Source organism: Benincasa hispida, chromosome 9 (assembly GCF_009727055.1).
Source record: "Benincasa hispida cultivar B227 chromosome 9, ASM972705v1, whole genome shotgun sequence".
In the NCBI taxonomy this organism is placed as follows: Eukaryota; Viridiplantae; Streptophyta; class Magnoliopsida; order Cucurbitales; family Cucurbitaceae; genus Benincasa; species Benincasa hispida.
In genome coordinates, this window is record NC_052357.1 from 61279155 (window position 1) to 61300463 (window position 21309).

The 21309-nt window shown below is 36.0% G+C and overlaps 1 protein-coding gene across 1 annotated transcript; it reads left to right on the forward strand.

Annotated features, from left to right (window-relative positions):
- Nucleotides 1-7276: 7276 nt before the first annotated feature.
- LOC120084835 lies at nucleotides 7277-7953 on the forward strand. Its single transcript, XM_039040652.1, has 3 exons — nucleotides 7277-7325; nucleotides 7397-7737; nucleotides 7846-7953. The coding sequence occupies exons 1-3, from the start codon at nucleotides 7277-7279 to the stop codon at nucleotides 7951-7953; spliced, it is 498 nt and encodes a 165-aa protein (XP_038896580.1).
- The last annotated feature ends 13356 nt before the right edge of the window (nucleotides 7954-21309 follow it).

The following is a 21309-nucleotide window of genomic DNA, read 5'->3' on the forward strand; positions in this document are numbered from 1 at the left end:
GTACTTTACCGACTTGGTCTCGTTTTCTCTTGTAGATCCATTTACAATCAATTGGTTTTATATCATTTGGTTGATCTACAAGTTTCCGAACAGAATTGAAGTACATAGACTCCATTTCGAGGTCCATGGCTTTGACCCACTGATAATGGTCCACATCTTTCATCGCCTGTTTATAGGTCGATGAATCCTCTATGCCGTCATCAGGTATGACGACTTATGTTTCTATTAAACCCAAGTAACAGTCAGGCTGATGAACAACCCTCCCACTACGTCGAGGTATTCTCAACTCTTGAGAATGATGTGACTGACCAGATGTACTAGTTTTATCTACTACTTTAGTAGATGAACCTCTATCTGTAGTGTCTTTTGAAATTTCTTTCAACACTATTTTACTGCTTTGTTGATGATTTCTAATCTGGTCTTCCTCTAGGAATGTGGCATTTGTTGATACAAATACCTTGTTTTCTTGAGGATGATAAAACAGACCACCCCTTGTTTCCTTTGGATAACCTACAAATAGGCATAACTTTGAACGATGTTCCAATTTCTTGGGATTTTGTACCAACACATGTGCTGGGCAACCCCAAATTCTAAAGTGACATAAACTACTTTTACGCTCTTTCCATAGTTCATAAGGTGTTTCTGAAACAGTTTTAGAGGGAACATTGTTCAAAATATGGACAGCAGATTCAAGTGCATATCCCCAAAAGGAATCAGGCAATTGAGCACTACTCATCATAGAGCGAACCATATCTAATAAGGTTCAGTTTCTTCTTTCTGATACACCGTTCTGCTGAGGCGTACTAGGTGCAGAGATTTGTGGCTGGATCCCGTTTTCTATCAAATAGTCTTGGAATTGTATATTCTCCACCTCGATCTGATCGAAGTGTCTTTATTGTTTTACCTAATTCATTCTCAACTTCAGCCTTATATTCCTTGAACTTTTCAAAAGAATCAGATTTGTGATGCATTAGGTAAATATGACTATACCTTGAATAATCATCAATAAAACTGATGAAATATTCATACCCACCTCAAGCTTTGACATTCATCGGTCCATAAAGGTCCGAATGTACGAGCTCTAAGGGCATTATGGCTCTGAGACCTTTCCCAATAAAAGATCACTTAGTCATTTTTCCCTCAAGACGAGACTCACATGGAGGTAAAGAATTGTCTTCTAACTGATTTAGGAGTGCATTCTTAACCAATCTCCCATTCCTTTTAAGATTTATGTGGCCAAGTCTTAAGTGTCATAGCTTGGCATTAGAAGAAACTTTTTGTCTTTTATTTTGAGTTTCGACTGTTCTAAACATCTCAGTATTTAAAACAAATTTTGCTTTAGTTGGTCTTAATTTATATAAGTTGTTTTCAAGTAGAGCAGAAAAAATTTGAATATCTTTTTGAAAATGAACGCTTCATTAACTTCGAAAGATATTTTATACATTTGTTCCAATATACATGTGATAGATATTAAATTCCGTCTCATTTTAGGAGCATACAAAACATCTTTAAGTATGATATATCTATCGTTGAAAAACAACTTCAAGTCTCCCACTGCTTCGGCCGAGATAACCTCTCTTGTTCCAACCTTGAGGGTGATCTCACCTTCTTCATGCTTTTTCCAGGAACTAGTTTCCTAAAAAAAGAAGCAAATATGATTAGTAGCTCCTGAATCCAATATCCAGGTTGAGATATCATACTCCACTAAACATGTTTCAGCAACTAGTAAATCATATTTACCTTGTGCTTCTTTCGAGGCAGGGGCCTGAGGAACTTCCTCAATTAAGACAAATCTCAGGTCATCTATTACTAGTGTTGAATTCATATTTGTTTTCCATGTTGAGTAGTTGTCACCGTTAAGTTTTTCAGAAGCTAATAGTTGAACTAAAGAGCTAGTCATGCTGAATGGAAAAATATATCCTTTTTAGTAAAAAAAACATTAATCTTTTAAATCCAATAAAGTTTATCAAAAAAACTAATAATGTACCCTTCATTATTATATTTTGCAATGATATTTCAATGGTTTAGAATAACCTCCACCGAGGGGTGATCGAGTATTCCTCCATTGAACCAAGACTATCTTGACTGGACACTATCACCAGAATAACTCTTATCCCTATAGTAACTCAGTTATCGATACTTTGGTCAAGAATTTACTAACACTTAGTAATTCTCGTAAGTGTGACCCTCCATTTTCAGACCTCAAAGATCGGAATCATTATGCTCCCAAAGTTGGAAAGACAAGAATGAAAACGGACCTGAGAGACCCTATCAATTTCTAGAGTTCGCGGAGTTCCGAATCCTATAATACAACCATCCGATTGGTAAGGTCGCTCCAGGGCGCGCATTATAGGAATCTCACGGTGCGAACTAATGGAAGAGACCGTAGGATGTGTTGACACGCTTCCTTCTCCCACTTACAACCATCCGATTACTATTCATCTTGGTATTGACCCGTGCAAACACTCTCCGAATGGAGTTCGCTCCCAGGGCGGCCCAAAGCCAAGCATGAATCTCACGGTGTGAACTCCTGTCTCTTATACACATCTAGATGTGTATAAGAGACAGGCTCACGCATGCTCATAAAACTAGTTTAACCTAACTCAGATGCTGGTTCGATCTTCAGGTAGTAGGTGTTCCGTGAACTGTCAACTTAAAAACCTTCAACCTTAGTCATCTTATCTGACTTTTTGCCAAGATCTTGTCGGGTGAGTTTTCTTGTAACTTCGGTTTTACAAGAGATCAACCTATTTTCTATGAAAATTGGGATTGCTTGATGGTTATCCTTAAGTGAGCATGCATCTTAACTTTGTTATAGATTTTAGAAGTCTAAGTTATTTTATAATAATTATAAAATAAATTATAACAATTATAACCCTAGAGAATTCATCTATAACATGCTTCCTTCAAACAAAGATGCTTTAATATAACACTTATATTAAAACTAAGCATGCATAGTATATATTTTATAACACTTATAAGATATAACAAATGCATGTCACATGCTTTTCCTATGGTGAGGTTTTAAAACCATATCACATACTATATGCACACATAATCAAACAACATTATACATCACATGCATAATAGGTAAATAACACTAAAGTGGACCGATTTTGACATTAAAAACAAACAAATAACTAATTTATTACAAAAAAACAGCAACCATCTTCCATACTCGATGGTTTTTTGTGAAAAACTCAATGCACGATGCCATACTCGATGAGAAACTCGATGGTATTTTGTGAAATACTCGATGGTACTCGATGCTCATACTCGATGGTGCTTTTTGAAATACTCGATGCTCATACTCGATGGTATTTTGTGAAATACTTGATGCACGATGCCATATTCGATGGTACTCGATGCTCATACTCGATGGTATTTTGTTAAATACTCAATGCACGATGCCATACTTGATAGTACTCGATGCTCATACTCAATGGTATTTTGTAAAATACTCGATGCATGATGCCATACTCGATGTTACTCGATGGCATACTCGATGATATTTAGTGAAATACTCAATGCACGATGGCATACTCGATGCTTGATGGTCCTCGATATTTTTGCTCGATTCAGCACAGTTTTGAGCATTAGAGGTTCGGTTCGAGAGGTTCAGGTCCGGTTCAAGGCAGTTCGAGCGATCCAAAAGTGTTTTGGAGGCGATTTTTGTCGACTTTTGTAATAATTAGGCATTTGTGATAACTTGTAGAAATACAAGTTATTTATACTGCCTTATCTAGATATTGCGGCCAAAAGAGAATAAATATGCGCCAATTGTATGAAAATTAGCTTCGAAATACAATAATTATAAATTATCGTAATTACACCCACTAACATCTTTAAGATGGAAGAAAAAGAGATTTACTCTGTTTTGCAGGAAACCGAGTCACCGCTTGCGCTCAAGGCTCAATAAGAACTGATCAATGCATCTCTGTCACAATGCGCCCATCAATCAATAATGAAGAGACAATTAACGCAATGACGGCGCAATGCGACAGTCGATCCAGAGTTGACTTTCAACCGCATGCGATAATAAAAACAATACCGCATGCGAACGCATGATCGAAAGATGCAGCTGAGCAACGCAAAAGCGGAGGATTGTGACACTTGTACAACTAACAATTGTGCAAAATTGACAGCCTGATTGCATAACAGAAGGAATAATATCCCTCCATCTTTGGAATTTCCATAACAACAAGTGGGGACCACAAGGCCAGAGTCAAAGATCTTCACCTATATATACCCTATAGATTTCAGAGAAAAAATATGCTACTGGATACGGGGCTAATTGCTGCCAAAGTGTTGAGAGGAAAGGCTGAGCTGAGTGCTTAACTTAGGAAATCCGGGAAGAAGACGAGACAAGGCCGAGAGGTGAGTCTCAGTTCTATTCTGCCAAATACTCGACGAGAAGCTCTGTGTTGAGAACCCTACTACCGGTTGAGCAAGCCTGAGAGGGAAGCTCATCCATCCATCAGATCCATCCAATCCGGCAAGCAGATCTCCACCCGAATTGGTGCCAAGACGTTGGCACTTGCTTGTATTTGTTCTATCTCTTTTCATCATTGTCTTTCACCTTCTTTATCTCTTCATTCACACCATGTATCAAACGCTTAATAGATATATTAAATGTTTCGATTGCTTTCATATCCCATTTTCTGTCTACTTCCATTCCTCCGTTAATCACTTTCTCCATGATGTCTTCCTAATCCCCTCGTAGTTAATATGAATTAAACGAGTACTTAACTTGTGTTAAAGAGATAAATGCATTTAGCTAAGGCATGCTAGACGGCATCTTCACCTGTGAGAGCAGAAGTGAAGATGCCATTCTGATCTATCGAGAGAAAGTTAGAAGAATGTGTTAACTAAAGCAAGTAGTACTTCCAGACATGGAAGTAACCTTGCGTTCATTACATTCTTCTCTATTTCACCATAGACATGTGGGAGTGCGGCCGATCACTGAAAGGTGTACGCCAAGAGAAAAGTAGAACCGTACTTATAGCTTCAATGCAATTAAGAAACTTGCGCTGTTTATATTAGTTATCTTTCTCTTTCTGTGTTGTACATAAGACTTGCCGCCACATTCTTTGTTCTTCGTATAACCTTCACAGCCAGCCTGGACCTCAGCATCTTGTATCATGAAGCCTGTATCTTGTATCATCTAGCTTAGGTTTACTGTACTTATTTTATTATCGCATTTTTTTTGCCGCTTTCCTTTACTTTACGCCAAATTTATATACTTGTACAAAACACTCTTTAAAGATTGAAACACTTGGTCACATATATCACAAACATACCACAATAACCTCAAACAATCCCTGTGTTCGATCTCGAATTATACCGAGAAACTTGCGATGGAATTACAGTTGGTTCCAACGTAAGGAAACTTGTGACAACGTATGGCATACTACAAGAACATTCATAATTAACGCATTTCTAGATGTAGTATCGCATCATTTCGAGCATAGCATAACATATCTTTTTAGCATCAATCCTAGCGTTCATCAACACTTTGCTTGCTTGAAAATGCCAAAACTAAAACCATATTAATTTGTGTTTAATTATTTATGCATGTGATGTATGTTATAATTAAATAAATCAAGTATGTGCATAAAGTATGCCATGTAGATTTAAAATCCCACCATAGAAAGCATGTTACATGCATTGAAGGTATGTTATAAAGTGTTATAATATATAGTATGCATGTATAGGGTTTCAAAGATTTTAATATAAATGTTATATTAAATGTTGAATGCCTTTGATGTATGTTATTGATGCTTAGCATGTCTATAATTTTATAAGTTATTATAAAATTGGGTTAGACATTTAAAATCCATAACAAAGATAAGTTGCATGCTCGCGTGGGTTAACCACTTATTTTAATAGTTAAAATAGGTCAAAATCTTGTAAATTATGGTTATAAACTCAACCGGTTTATAATCATGTCTAAGGCTGGGGGTATTTAAGTTGACAGTCCACGTAACACCTTCATACCTGGGGATTATGGTGGAATAATTGAGCGTTGTTAACCAGTTTTATGAGCAATACATGAGAGGTGTGAGGTTTTAAAACTGGTTTATCACTTAGACATCGTAGGTTAGATCCAAATATAAAAATTGTACTTGGAAAAACACCTAGTCTTAGGTTGTTTATTTAGCCAGAACAAACTTGAGTAAAAATATACCCAAACAAATATTAAGACACTTCAGTTGGAGTTTAATAGCATATATGACATGTTATTAGAACACTTCACTGGGAATTTATTAGAATGCTTCAGTGAAAGATTAATAACGTATACGATATGTTATTTTTAGATCTTGCGTCCCTAAGAGTTCACATCGAGATTCATGTTTCACTTCGTGTCGATTATACCTCAACTGCTACATTAAAAAAGTGTTGGCATGAATCAAGATCAGGTGAATAGGGAAAGTTGTTCACAGTAAAATCAAAAGTGATGTTTTGATTTTAAATCTCACATCCTAAGATGTTCACATTGTGAGATCTATGCAACACTCTGTGTCGATTATTCCTCGACTGCTCCATTCGAAAAGTGTGTGCATGGGATCAAGATCAAGGTGAATGAAGGGAAGTTGTTCAATGTAAAATCAAATATACAATATATTGATTTCAACGCTCACGTCCCTAGAAAGTTCACACCGTGAAGTCTATACAACATTTCGTGTCGATTATACCTCGACTGTTCCATTCGGAAAGTGTTTGTATGTGTCAATATCAAGGTGAATGAGGGAAGTAGTTCATAGTAAGTGAGTGAAGGTTATGTGTCAACGTGTCCTATGGTCTCTTCCATTTGTTTGGACCGTGAGTTTCCTATGTTATGCCTGCTTGTCGTCTTTATGTCGTCCTTGCTAGTCATTTAACGATGGCTATTCCCTTGGAGGGTTGTAACATAGGATTCGAAACAACTTAAACTCTAGAAACGGATAGGATTTTTTCTGTCGTTTTCCAACCTTGACTTTCCAATTCGGTAGCATTGTTGGGGCCGACCTTTGAGGTCTGAAAATGGAGGGTTACACTTATGGAATTACTAAAGTGTTAGTAAGTTCTGAAAAAAAACGGTAGCTAAAAAACGGTAGTATTTAGTCAAGAATGTCTTGCTTTAGTGAACGATTATTTGACTGCCTTACTGTAGCACTTATTCTGACTCACTATAGTATCGTTGCAAAAATAATGAAGTTTGGGTACATTATTACTTTGCTAAAACATGATTGGGTTTAAAAGAAAATCATTAATAAAATTTGTTTATATTTTAAGAATGACGAGTTCTTTAATACAATTATTGGCTGCTGATAAACTTACCGAGGGTAACTATGCTACGTGGAAATAAACTTAAATACCATACTGGTGATAGATGACCTAAGATTCGTTTTAACAGAGGAATGTCCTCCCGTTCTTAACTCAAATGCAAACCGAAATGTTCGGGATGCATATGACAAATGGATCAGGGCTAACGAGAAAGCACCTGCCTATATACTTGCCAACATATCTGATGTATTGGCTAGGAAACATGAGAGCGTGAGAACTACCAAAGAGATTATGGAATCTCTTCGTGGGATGTTTAAACAACTATCTTTCTCCTTGAGGCATGATGCAATCAAAAATGTTTACAATTGCCATATGAAAGAAAGAGCCTCTGTTAGAGAACATGTCCTGGACATGATGGTCCATTTCAACGTGGCAGAAGTAAACAGTGCTGTCGTTGATGAGAAGAGTCAAGTTGGTTTTATTCTTGAATCTCTTCCGAAGAGTTTCTTGTAGTTCTGTACGAACGCACTGCTAAATAAAATAAAGTATAACTTGACTACGCTTCTCAATGAGCTATAGGCTTACCAGACCATGATGAGAGCAAAAGAACTAGAACCAGAGGTAAATGTTACTACTGCAGAAAAAAGAGGATCATCCTCTAATAAGCCTGATATTGCTTCTTCTTAAAAAAATATGAGTATTCTAGTAAAGAAGAACAAAGGGAAGGGTCAAATGAACCATGTCTATAGGTTAAATTTAATGTACATTGGATGCACATTAAAACTATAGCTTATGTGAGAGGAAATCATTTAAATATGATTTAAATAATCATTTAATTAAATACGATTTAATTAATAAATTTAGTTTAATTGAATTTTATTTTATTTTATTTAAATTAAATAAATTAACTCCTCATTTTAGGGAAGTTACGAGAAAACATGGGTTCAATCCCACGTTTTTCTCTCCCTCTCTCTAACAAAAGAGTTTTGTATTGCAGAAGAAGAAAGTGGGCTCTCAAACTCTGTGTGTATTTTCTTCTTCTTGAGAAAAGGAAGAAAAAATCGTTCTGTGATATTTCCAAATCCCAAAAGAGAGAATCCCACAATTCTCTATAGCCTCAATTCCGTGCAAGAATAGGGAGGTTTCCAAGTGGTGATGCCCAATCTCAATTCAACAAACAAATTCTACAGAATGGTTTTGTGTTTTGGCTTCCGCCGTGCCTTAGGGTTTTCATCCCTTCAATTGTTATCAATCCAAATCGTATTATCAATTTGGCAATCAAAAATTATTTTAGCATTAGTTTGGTGGGATTTACTACATTATGAATGTTTTCTGCAATATTTGGCCTTAGATCTACAATTTTGATATGATCAATGTAAAGACCCCACTGTTTTTTTTTTTTTTTTGCATTATTATTGTAAATTGTTCCTCTATAAGTCTGGGTCTAGAATTAGGATTTGTTTCGATGAAGATCGAGACTAATTTGGCCAAAAGTCGTAATTTTGCCGACATTTTGCATCCCTACACAATTCTGCAGAGAATTAGGTTTAGCAAAGCGGGTCCTGTTCAATGCGGTTTAGTTGGTGGTCCAATTTGATTTGGTTCGCTTGGTTCGCAGGTTCGTGATTCGGTTCAGTTGGTTTGGTCCGGTTCTAGAGTGGCAGAAGAAATTTTTAAATTAAAATAAGCTAAATTAGTGTAATTTACTACTTTATTTTATCCTAGGGGCCAAAATTGCAGGTTCATTAGCTATTTAAATACTTTGTGGATGTCATTTAAATAAATCTCACCTGAGGTTAAGCATGTTCATGCATTTTTTGTATATTAGAAGTGTTATAATGTATGGTATGAAATACATGGTTTATAATTTCAAGGTTTATTTAATGTATGCGATATGTTAAATATATGAAATTGGAAAAGCATGTTGCATGACAGTAATTAGAAAATATAATTAGTTATATTTATTAATGTATATGAATATGCTTAGTTGATTTTCATAATATTATATAAGTATTATACTTAATTGAAAATCAATATGCATTGAGCATGATACATCCATAACTTAATATAATGGTTATATTAAAGTCATGAAATACATGTAATATGGTTTAATTTTTTAACTAAAATATGATTGTTAATTAATTAAAATCATAGTGAGCATGTTTTAGGACTAATCATTAAAATTTGTAATAGTTATAAAAATTAATGATTAGCAACCATTAACCTATAATAGAGAGTTGTATGCAAACATAGTATCTTAGGAAAAATATATTAATTTTAAATTGTTGAAAATTAATTAGACCTAAGATCACATTTCTAATAAGACTAGAATAATTACTTAGTTTTTTTTTTATTTTTAAAAAATAGTTTAAAATTGACTAAGTAGGACAAATAGGATTAAAGTTATAAGGGAACTCAACTGATAAAGTTCTATCCAGACTGGAGGTAATTAAGTTGAGGTTTATGTAACACCTCTTAACTGAGAACTGGATTGAAACCTGAGTGGAATTAACCGAGGTCCTATTAGCATGCAATGTCACTAGGTAAATAAAATGGTTTAATACACCTAGAATTTTAGTACAAAGATCTTATTATAAGCTTTATAATAGGATAGACTTAGATAGATTCATTAGTCGAAATTTAGCTAAGTATAATAAAATCCTAAAATAATTAGAACATTTTAGTGGGAGAAAATTGGTATATAAGATATATCATTTTTATACTCTCACGTCCCTAAGAGTTCACACCATAAGATCCATGTTTGGCTTCGTGTCGTCATGGGCGTGGCCACCCTTTGAAAAGTATTTGCATGGGTCAATATCAAGGTGAATGAGGGAAATGTTCAGAGTATGTGGGAGAAGGTCACGTGTTAATGTATCCTAACGGTCTCCTTCATTAGATTGCACCGTGGGATTCTTATGATTCGCGTGCGTGTCGTCCTAGAGCAACCATCCTATCGGAGGGCCTGACTATAGGTTTTGGAACAACGTAAACTCGAAAAATGGATAGGATTTCTTAGGTTAATTTTAGACAATTGTCTTTCCTAACGGTAACCTATTGAAGCATGCCTCTGAAATTCGAAAATGAAAGGATCACACTTACATGATGAATTAAACGAGTTAATGAATTCTTGACCAAATTAACGGTAGCTAAGTGCTATAGGAATAAGAGTTATTCTGGAATTAGTTATTAGCTGAGATAGTCTCAATTCAGGGGAAAGATAGCTGATCACATTTCGGTGGCTGTTGTCCTAAACCTCTAAAGTATCCTTGCAAAATCAAATCAACGGTTCATTTAGGGTTATATGATTGACTGGTTTTGCTACACTGATTGGATGTCTTATGTGATGGGTTAAGACAAAGATAACTAAAACGTCGTTTGTCTGTTTTTTTTTCAGCATGTCTTCCTTAATTATCGCTTTAATTAAAAATGAGAAATTAACCAGTGAAAACTATGCAACGTGGAAATCGAACTTCAATACGATTCTTGTTATCGGTGATATGCGATTTGTCTTAATTGAGGAGTGTCCTTAGGTCCCCGATCGAAATGCACCCCTAAATGTTAGGGATACATATGACTATTTGATAAAGGCTAATGAAAAGGCCCGAGTCTATATCTTGGCGACTTTATTGTACTTAACTAGAAGCTTGAGGTCATACTCACTGTTCGTGAGATCGTGAAGTCATTCCAGGTTATGTTTGGGCAGTGTAGATCCGGCACGAGGCCCTCAAATATGTTTATAATGCACGTATGAAGGAAGGACAATCAGTTAGAGAACATGTTCTCGACCTAATGGTCTAGTTCAACATGGCTGAAATGAATGGGGTGGTCATTGACGAGCAAAGTCGGGTGTCTTTTATTCTAGAATCTCTTTCGAAAAGCTTTCTTCAATTCTACATCAATGCGGTTATGAATAAAATCCAGTATACCATAACGACTCTCCTAAATGAGTTGTAGACCTACCAGTCTCTTATGAAAGGTAAGGGACCGTAGAAGAAAAGGAAAATGTTGCCCATTCCAAAAAGTTCCATAAGGGTTCATCCTCAAGAAATAAGTCTATACCCTCATCTTCTGGTCTTAAGAAGGTATAGAAGAAGAAAAGAGGAAAAAGGAAGGCTCCCTCTGCTGAGAAGAGTAAGAGAAAAGCTGCCAAAGCGATCGAAAAGGGTAAGTGCTTCCACTGCAGTGTAGAAGGTCACTAGAAGCGGAACTTCCCAAAGTACCTTGCTGAGAAGAAGAAGGAAAAGGAAGGTAATGTGATTTACTTGTTTTAGAAACATGTTTAGTGAAAAAAGACCACAATCTCTGGATATTTGATTTAAAAGCCACTGATCATGTTTGTTCTTCTTTATAGGGAACTAGTTCCTTCCAGCAGCTTGTTGACGGTGAAATGACGCTCAAGGTTGGAACTAGAGATGTCATTTTAGCTTGTGCAGTGGGAGCTACGAAGTTGTTTTTTGGAAATAGATTTTTATGTTCTTAGAAAGTCTATATATTGTTCCTAAAATGAAAAGGAACTTAGTATCTATTTCTTGCTTAATCGAACATATGTATTCATTATCTTTTACAAGTAATGAAGCATTCATTACAAAAAAACAGGGTATATATTTGTTCGGCTAAACTAGAAAACAACTTATATGTGTTAAGACCATCCAAAACAAAAGCACTTTTAAATAATGAGATGTTTAAGACTACTAATACTCAAACTAAAAGGCAAAGAATTTCTCCAAGTAACAATAATACTTATCTTTGGCACTTAAGATTAGGTTGCATTAATCTCAATAGGATCGGGAGATTGGTAAAGAATGGACTTCTAAGGGAGTTAGAAGATGATTCATTACCTTCATGTGAATCTTGTCTTGAGGGTAAAATGACTAAAATACCTTTTAGTGGAAAAGGTAATAGAGATAAAGACCCTTAGAGCTCATATATTTGGATCTTTATGGTCCAATGAATGTAAAAGCTCGAGGAAGGTACAAATATTTCAACTCTTTTATAGATGATTATTTGAGGTATGGTTACTTATACCTACTGGAACATAAGTCAAAATTTCAAGGAGTATAAGGCAGAAGTTGAAAATCTTTTAGGTAAGACTATTAAAATACTTCGATCTGATCGAGATGAAGAGTACACCTCAACAAAAAGATGTATGAGAAAGGAAAAATAGAACCTTATTAGACATGGTTCATTTTATGATAAGCTATGCTCAATTGCCTAGCTCATTTTGGGAGTATGCAATAGAGACTACAGTTCATATCTTGAACAACATGTTGGGGTTGACGCCCTAAATCTCGTAGGGTCTTGTAGTTTGTAAACACTTGTATGAACAAACACTTTGTGATTTATAATATATGATATTTTATTCACTTCAGTCTATGAAATATGAGATATTTTAGTTGCATTAACCAGTAACTAATAAACTAAGATCCATAGTTACCGTTGTAACTAAACATGTATGTGGAAACATACAAGTGGATCATGTTTTAAGTGGTAAACTAAATGGTCTGTAGTATATGAATAAGGAGGGATACCTTATCCTGGTGACACTACGAGTATGACCTGCTTTGTAGGCGTTACAAATGTTGTAAATTGCTACAAATGATCTGATCATGATCATTCATGTATTAGACATGCAAACGGGGATATTCTATACAAAGGAGTTTATATAAGACCGGACTACGAAATGTCTAATCTCATTATATAATGCCATTCATAATTGAGACTTTCATTTCACTAGGATGATCATAGGTAACATGACCTTAATCCTAAATGATTTGTGAACTCCTGCCTATGAGGGCGATCCATTGATTTGCATGGGTGAGAATGGCCAGATCGCCGATTCAATAAGCCTACCACTTTGGGAGTTCGTCTGATTAGGGAGCTGAGAACTAAGCTACACAAGATGGAATTCATTCCTTCCCTAAAGTAGGGGTAAATAGATAAATTGCTCCCTTAAGGGCTGATTCTGGGGCTTGAACAATATGACACTATACCTTCTCTTGGCCCAAGAAGGATTTAGTCATAGTGGGACTATGATCTATTGTTCATTAGAGGAATCAGTGGTACTTAAGGAGTTAGATGTAACTATAGGGGCAAAACGTTAATTTGGCCCAGCTATACTTATGAGCAATTTGTGAAGGGTCATCGTATTATTGATTGGTTATATCCAATGGACACAGAAATATATCTATAGTGTGAAGAGTGCAACTGTTGGTCTTTAGTGGAGTGTCCGAAAGTAAACGGATGGTGGATAATGTGATTAAAGAGTTTAGTCAGATATTCACGTATAGTTGGAGTTTTAAGCTATAGGTCCATAAGGTCCCCTTGGTAGCTTAATGGATTCAAGTTGAGAATCAGTTTTTGAGTTAGTTTGAAATGTTCAAATTAATAAGATGGAATTTGATTATATATGATATAATTAAATTAATTCAATTATATATGATATAATTGATATGATGTATTTGATACATTATTTGATTGGAGGAATTAATATAAATATGATTTATATGAAATGCCATAAAATAGGAAAAGAACTATGATTTATATGTTGCATATGAAGCAATATTAAAACTATAGGTTATAAATATAATATGATAAGTAAGTTATTGTATTTATTTATAATTTATTAATTATGAGATAATTAAATTTTTTTTTCTCAAATTACCACCCTTAGTGGGTGGTTAGACGATTTTATGGCTAAGTGGGATAAAGAAGAAAAATGATTTTTCTATTCATTACACTGCCCTAAACTCTCGTTGGGTCCTGTAGTTTGTAACATTATATTGAACAAACGCTTGTGACATAATAATATATGATATTTTTCTTCATTATTGTCTATGAAACATTGGCTGTTTTTATTGCTTTACCACAAACCAATAAGCTAAGAACTCTGGTTGTCGTTGTAACTTAAGTATGTATGCGGAGACATACATGTGGATCATGCCTTAAGTGATAACCAAAATGGTCTGTAGTATATGAATATAGGGGGAAGACCTTATCCTAGTGACGCTACGGATGCGACTCGCTTTCTAGAATAGTTACAAGTGTTGTGACTTGCTGCAGATGATCTGATCCTCATCATTCATGTGGAGACATGCGAGCGGGGGCGTCTGATGCTTGATTTTGTGAAGTGGAAATGTGGATGATATGCATTGATGAAATTGCGTTGTGCACTTAAGTTTCCCCAACGGAATCCAAGTGTAAATTCCTCTAAGTTTCCTAGTAAGTCCAAGGTCGAATAGAGGGACTTGTGAAAACAGATTGCGTCGGTAATTTTTGTGAAGAACTTTGCGGTAACCGGATAAATAAATTAGTTGTTGTGTTGATGAAAAATAAATAAATGTGGCAAAATTTGAAAAGAGTTGGTAAACTGAAGATGCGATGAGTATGTGGTGAACGGGTTGAGAAAAGTTTCAGCTAACACTTCCTAGGATGTGTTCATGCTATGTGATCATGCAACATGCATACAACAGTAAACCACCTCTCGGTGCGAATGCCATGGCTTCTAAGGTTAGAACGCATGCGATATATATGCGCTAAGTCTATAGGATCTACACATAAGCCTCTATTCCTATTTATGCGATGATGAAATGACACACACACAAATAAGGCGACCACATAATATCATTCCCATCTCTAGGATGCATGCGATGCAGGTTGACAAACAGAGCTTATCTCTAAGTCCTTATCTCTTGTTTATGCAGTTTTAATCTTGCTCTCTCGAGTCCAGATTCTAACCTAGCTCTCTCGAGTCATTAGGTTCTTTCTTTAGACTCTCTCGAGTAGCTCTAAAAGGTATTTGGCACAACATAAATCAAGAAATCGCAAGAAAGTAACTTCCTAGGTCATGTTAACTTAGTTTTCCCCAACCCATTCGACTAGTTTAGCTACTCATGCATGCGAAGAGAGTGAACAGATGTAGAAATACAACTTCCATTGTATAAATATGAAGACGAAGTACAAAATAACAATGCAAGTATAAAATAAAGAGCCTGGAAGCAATCTCTTGCTGTCCAGGCTTTTACACTGATTTCTACTTGTGCTTAAAAGATAATCTCGCTCTCGCGAGAGTCGGCCCACTCTCTGCTTCTTCGCCCCAAGGTTCTCTCTCGAATTTCCTTGAGCGATCTTCGGCGTCCACTCTTCTCTTGCTCCGCCTTAAAATGAAAGAAAACTAAGAACAAAGACGTATGAACAAAGGAAGGGTGAACTGATCTACTCATCAACCCCTTTTCCGAAGAATTCCCTTGGTATTTATAGAGTGTCCATGGTGAAAGGCGGCTTCTCTCTCATGGTTGTACAGATGGGACGACTTTAATTCCTGACTGATGTGCCAAATAATTGTCATCGAAAAGCTGAATGTACTTTGTGATCGTTATCGGCTGTCAACTTAGTTCGGATTCGACTGTCATCAGCTTTCTGTCCCATCGTGATTGATTAGCCTTTCACCCAGATGCGGCCACCATGTTGCGCTGACCAAGTTGCGGCGATCCTTCTTGGGCGAATGTTTGCGAACACAATCATCGAAAAGCCTTGCAGTGATGTTGCGCTCGACCAATGATTTCCTATGATCGCAATTCTTGCATTGCGTTAACGCATATTCTGCACAAAAATACAAAAATCAACTGTTCTAATGCGTTGAACGCATGCGATCGCAATATTATAAAATTGATACTTAATGGACGCAAATTAACATATTTCATCAACGTAATCCATCATTGTTTAAGAACTTAGCACTATGATAACGTGCATTTTTGCCTGTTATCAGCGTCCTATACAAAGGAGTTTGTATAAAACCGGACCACAAACTGTTATTGTCTCGTTAGATAACGCCATTCATGACAGAGACTTCATTTCACTAGGATGACCATAGGTAACATGATCCCAATCTTGAGTGAGTTGGGAACTTCTGCCTTTGAGGGTGGTCCTTTGATTTGTATGAGTGCGAATCGCCAAATTCCCGACTCAAACCTACCACTTTGGGGATTCGTCTGATTTGGGAGCTGAGAACTCAAGTACACAAGATGAAATTCACTCATTCCCTGAAGCAGAGGTAAGTAGATAGATTGCTCCTTTAAGGGCTAATTCCGGGGTCTGAACCATGTGGCGCCACACACCTTCTTATGGCCTGAGAGTTGTCCACACATAGTAGGACTATGTTGTATTGTTCATTAGAGGGATCAATAGTACTTAAGGAGTTAGATGTAACTATAGGGGCAAAACGATAAATTAGCCCAGCTGTACTTACGAGCATCTACGAAGGGTTAACGTACTGTTTATTGTTTATATCTGATGGACACAGAAATATATCTGTGGTGAGAAGAGTGCAACTGTTGGTCTTTAGTGGAATGTCTAACAGTTAACAGATGATGGATCTCGTGGCTAAAGATTTTAGTCAATTATTCACGTATCGTTGGAGCTTTGAACCACAGGTTCATAAAGCCCCCTTGGTAGCTCAATGGATTCAAGTTGAGAATAAGTTTTTGGGTCATTTTGAAGTGTTCAAATTGACTAGAGGGAGTTCGATTTATATGATATAATTGAACTGGTCAATTATATATGATATGGTTGGCATGATGTATGAGATACATTAATTGGAGGAAAATGATATAAATATGATTTATATCTAGTGGAAGAGAAAAGGAATACAGTTTATATGTTGCATATGATGTGATATTAAACTATAGATTATAAATATAATATGATTATATTTATTTTTTATTGAAACAATTATGAGATAATTGTTGGTTTTTCTCTATACCGCACGAGATAGTGGGAGGTTACAATCAGTTTTCGTAACTAAATGTTAAAATGAAAATAGTTTTCATTTTGAAAAGATATCAGACAATCGTTCCACAATAAGTACACCGCCCATCGTCTAGTAAATGAAAGCCTACATGATAGCTCAAATTTACCTAAACGATCGTGTAGTCTTTTCTAAACGATTGGGCACACAAGCGATTTACCTAAACGATCATCTAAATGATTAGCCCCATTTTTACTAAATGATCATGCACCTTTTGCTAAACGATCAAGCACCCGTCTACGCGATGGACACCAAATTCTCCCACTTGCTTGGTTGTTGTAAACGATCGTTGTTTCCTCCTCCCTTCTACCAAATCAAACAGAGCCCACACCTCCTAGATTCTCACTTCCAGAATACCGAGGTTACTGAGTGGTAGTATCCTACTTGCGGCTTGTTTGTGTTGAAAACCATTTGGTGGTAGACGACAGTGAGATTTGGTGGACGATAGACTGGGCGATCATAGCGACTAAGTGAATTGTCGTTCCTAACGAGAGCGAGAGTTCAGGGGAAGAAAAGTTCTTCAACTATTATGTCTCTCGTTCCTTTGCATTTAAGTTCTGTTCTTAGCATGCCATAATTTGTTGTTAAATGCATAACAAGTATGTTTATTTGTGAATACGGTATTTCTGTCACAATGAATTTGGAACGATAGGAACTCTAGTTCCTTCATACACAACACACGATAACAAGTTATTAGAATTGACTATCGAGTTTCTAAACGATAAGATTGAGTTTACTATACGATATTACTCATATCTAAATGATCGAGCGTCGAGTCTATGCGATAGACCTTCATCTGCTACACGATACAGTCATCGTATACTCGATCATTTACTCCAATCCTTCCCTCATTCCAAAATAAGCCAGAGCCCACAACTCCTGGATTCTCACATCAAGAATACCAAGGTAATGTTGTAGTTGTGACCTTTTGTTCGAGGATCGAGTTGATACTCGGGAGATCAAGTTCCAGTTGCTCATTGCATTCGAGTTTGTTCGAGGGAAATCCGTGAAGAAAGAGTTTTTCAAAGGTATTATCTCTCTTATCCTTTGTATTTAATTTAGAACCATGTTGTAATTTAGTGATTAATGCATAATCTGTTTAGTATGATTATAAATGTTTGAATTCTTTCACAATAGAGTTTAGAACGATCCGCTTCCGCTCAAAGGTCCTCTATAATTAGAGTTCCTTTAAAACATTCCATCGAAGAATGTTTCTAAAACACCTTTCGAGTTATGGAGGGGGGCGTAAACTTAGTTTGCACTACTTCAGGATCTAGGGTTGTCCAGCACATGTGCTAGTGAAAAATCCTAAGAAATTGGAACCTCATTCGCCAATTTATTGTTTACCCTAAGGAAACGAGAGGTGGTCTATTCTTCGATCCACAAGAAAAAAAAGTGTTTGTATCGATATGCTACATTCTTAGAAAAAGATCACACGAGAGATCATAAACCACGAAGCAAATTAGTATTAAATGATGCTGGTCGTTCATCAAGAGTAAATGAAGGAATAGCACTTCAAGTCAGTCTCGTCCTTCTCAATCGTTGAGAGTTCCTCATCGTAGTGGGAGGGTTATAGCACAACCTGACTATTACTTGGGTTTAACTGAAACTCAGGTCGTCATACCAAATGGTGGTGTTGAGGATCCATTGTCTTATAGACAGCTAATGAATGAAGTAGACAAGAACCAATGGGTCAAAGCCATGGACCTTGAAATGGAGTCGATGTACTTCAAGTCAGTATAGGATCTTGTAGATCCACCTAAAGGGGTTAAACCCATAGGGTGTAAATGGATCTACAAGAGAAAGAGATGTTTAGCTGGGAAGGTACATACCTTTAAAGCTAGACATGTAAGAAAGGGTTATACCCAAAGAGAAGGAGTTGACTATGAGGAAACTTTTTCCTTTATTGCTATGCTTAAGTCTATAAGAATTCTCTTATCCATAGCCACATATTATGACAATGAGATATGGCAACTGGATGTCAAGATAGCCTTTCTGAATGACAATCTTAAAAAGAATATTTTTGTCTCAGCCCGATCTTGGAATATTAGGTCTGATGTTGTGATCAAATCTTTTGGTTTTGACCAAAATGTTAATGAGCCTTGTGTGTATAAGAAAATCATCAACGATAAAATAGTTTTCTTAGTATTTATGTGGATAATATCCTACTTATTAGGAATGATGTAGGATACCTTACTGATGTTAAAAAATGGTTAGCAGTCTAATTTCAAATGAAAGATTTGGGAGAGACGTAATATGTTATTGGGATCCAAATCATTAGGGATTGTAAGAACAAAAAATTAGCTATGTATCAAGCGACTTATATCGACAAAATGTTGATTCGATATTCGATGTAGGACTCTAAGAAGGGTTTAATGGCTTTCAGGCATGGAGTTCACTTGTCTAAGAAATAGTGTCCAAACTGATGGAACATAAAGAATGCATACACAGTGAAAGCGATGAAATTGACAACATTCTAATTGCAATAAAAACAAGAATAAGCATGCAAAAGGGATAGAAAATACAACCTTTGAAGACTCCACTGCAAACTTCCTCTCCCGTGCATGAACGACGCCACCAATGGTAAATCCCCGCTATTCTCCAGTTGAAGAACATGGTTGTGGCTTCGTTTTGTTAGTGAAAATAAGGGAGTTTCACTATAGAAAGAAGGAGAGTAAAGAAAAAAGATGTGGAAGATTATAGATCAAAACTTGAGGAAGCATAAGTCTTACAAATTTAAAAAAACAAAGCCTTTTGTAGACAAAACACATGCAAAATCCCATTTTGCATGTCTTCCACCTCAAACTCCACTAGCATGTAATCTCTAGGTGCAAACTTGGGAAATGCCACTTCAAAGTCTACTCAGTTAGTGGGAATATTCAACAATTGAATTATTCCACTAACTAATTTTTATAAAAAAAAAATGAAATACAATTTTCAAATTTTGGAAATTATTTAATTAAAACAATTTCAATTAAATTAAATTACTTAAACAAATTTAATATCACATATTAAATTATCTTTGACACTTAGTTTAGATTAATCACATTAATCATGTTTTAGAAAACACTTTCATGCTAATGATCATGTATACTTTAAAAATAATTAATTAATAAATAAAATATGTAATTGTAAATTATATCTCATATAAAATACAATTTTCTCTGAAACCCGGATTTGAACATTTCAAATTCTTACTTCACCTAGTTCTTCAATTTTGTCCATATTGAGCTAGTAAGGATACCCGATGAACCTACAGATCATGGGCTCCAACAATCCGAGACTAACCGGTCAAACCCTTTAACCTAATTAATCAACATTCGTTAACTAAAAGGACTGTCCACTATAGCCTGTAGGTTCACTCCCCTCACTGTAGATATATTATGTGTCCATTTGATATAAGTTGATCCTTCACAGGTTGTTCGTAACCTCAGCTAGGTCAAATACTAAAATACCCCTAAGTTACATCTTTTCTCCTTAAGTATCACAGTCCCTCTAATGAACAATTGGTTCAGGATCATCATCACTAAATCCATTTCCTTTCAGTCCAACGAAAGGATGGGGCCCTTTGTTCAAGACTCGGGATCAGCCCTTAAGGAACAACCTTTCTGTAATCCCTAAAATGGGTAGGAGCGAATTCCATCTTGCAAATTCTATGTCCCCAACCATCTACCCAATCTTATCCCTGAAATGGGAGGTATATTGAGCAGCGACGTTGGGCTTACCCTCACCTATGTTGATCAAGGGACAATCACGAATAAACAAGAGTTTATAGACAGCTCAGGATTCAGATCAAGTTATCTAGGACATTAAGAAGTGAAATTAATCAATGTTAACAGTAAACGGTGTTAATACGTAACAGTAATTATTTTGACAGTGATTATTTTGTGGTCTATCTTACATAATCTCATCGTGTAGAACACCCCTGCTCACATGTCTCTAAATGAACGAACTGATCACATCGATTATGAGACATTACAACATTTGTAACAATCATAAAACATGTCGTATTCAAGTGTATCTCCAGAAATAGGTACCCAACCTAATTCAAGTACTATAACCAAGGGTTCATAATTTATTGGATTTAGAGTTATTAAACAATCAACAACACTTGACTGAATAAATTTCATATATGGTTACTGTTTACAAAACTACGAGTTTTAGGACATACGACCCAACAAACTCCCACTTGGACTAAAACTCCTAGTGGGTTAGAACAAAGTTGAGTGTTGTGAGAG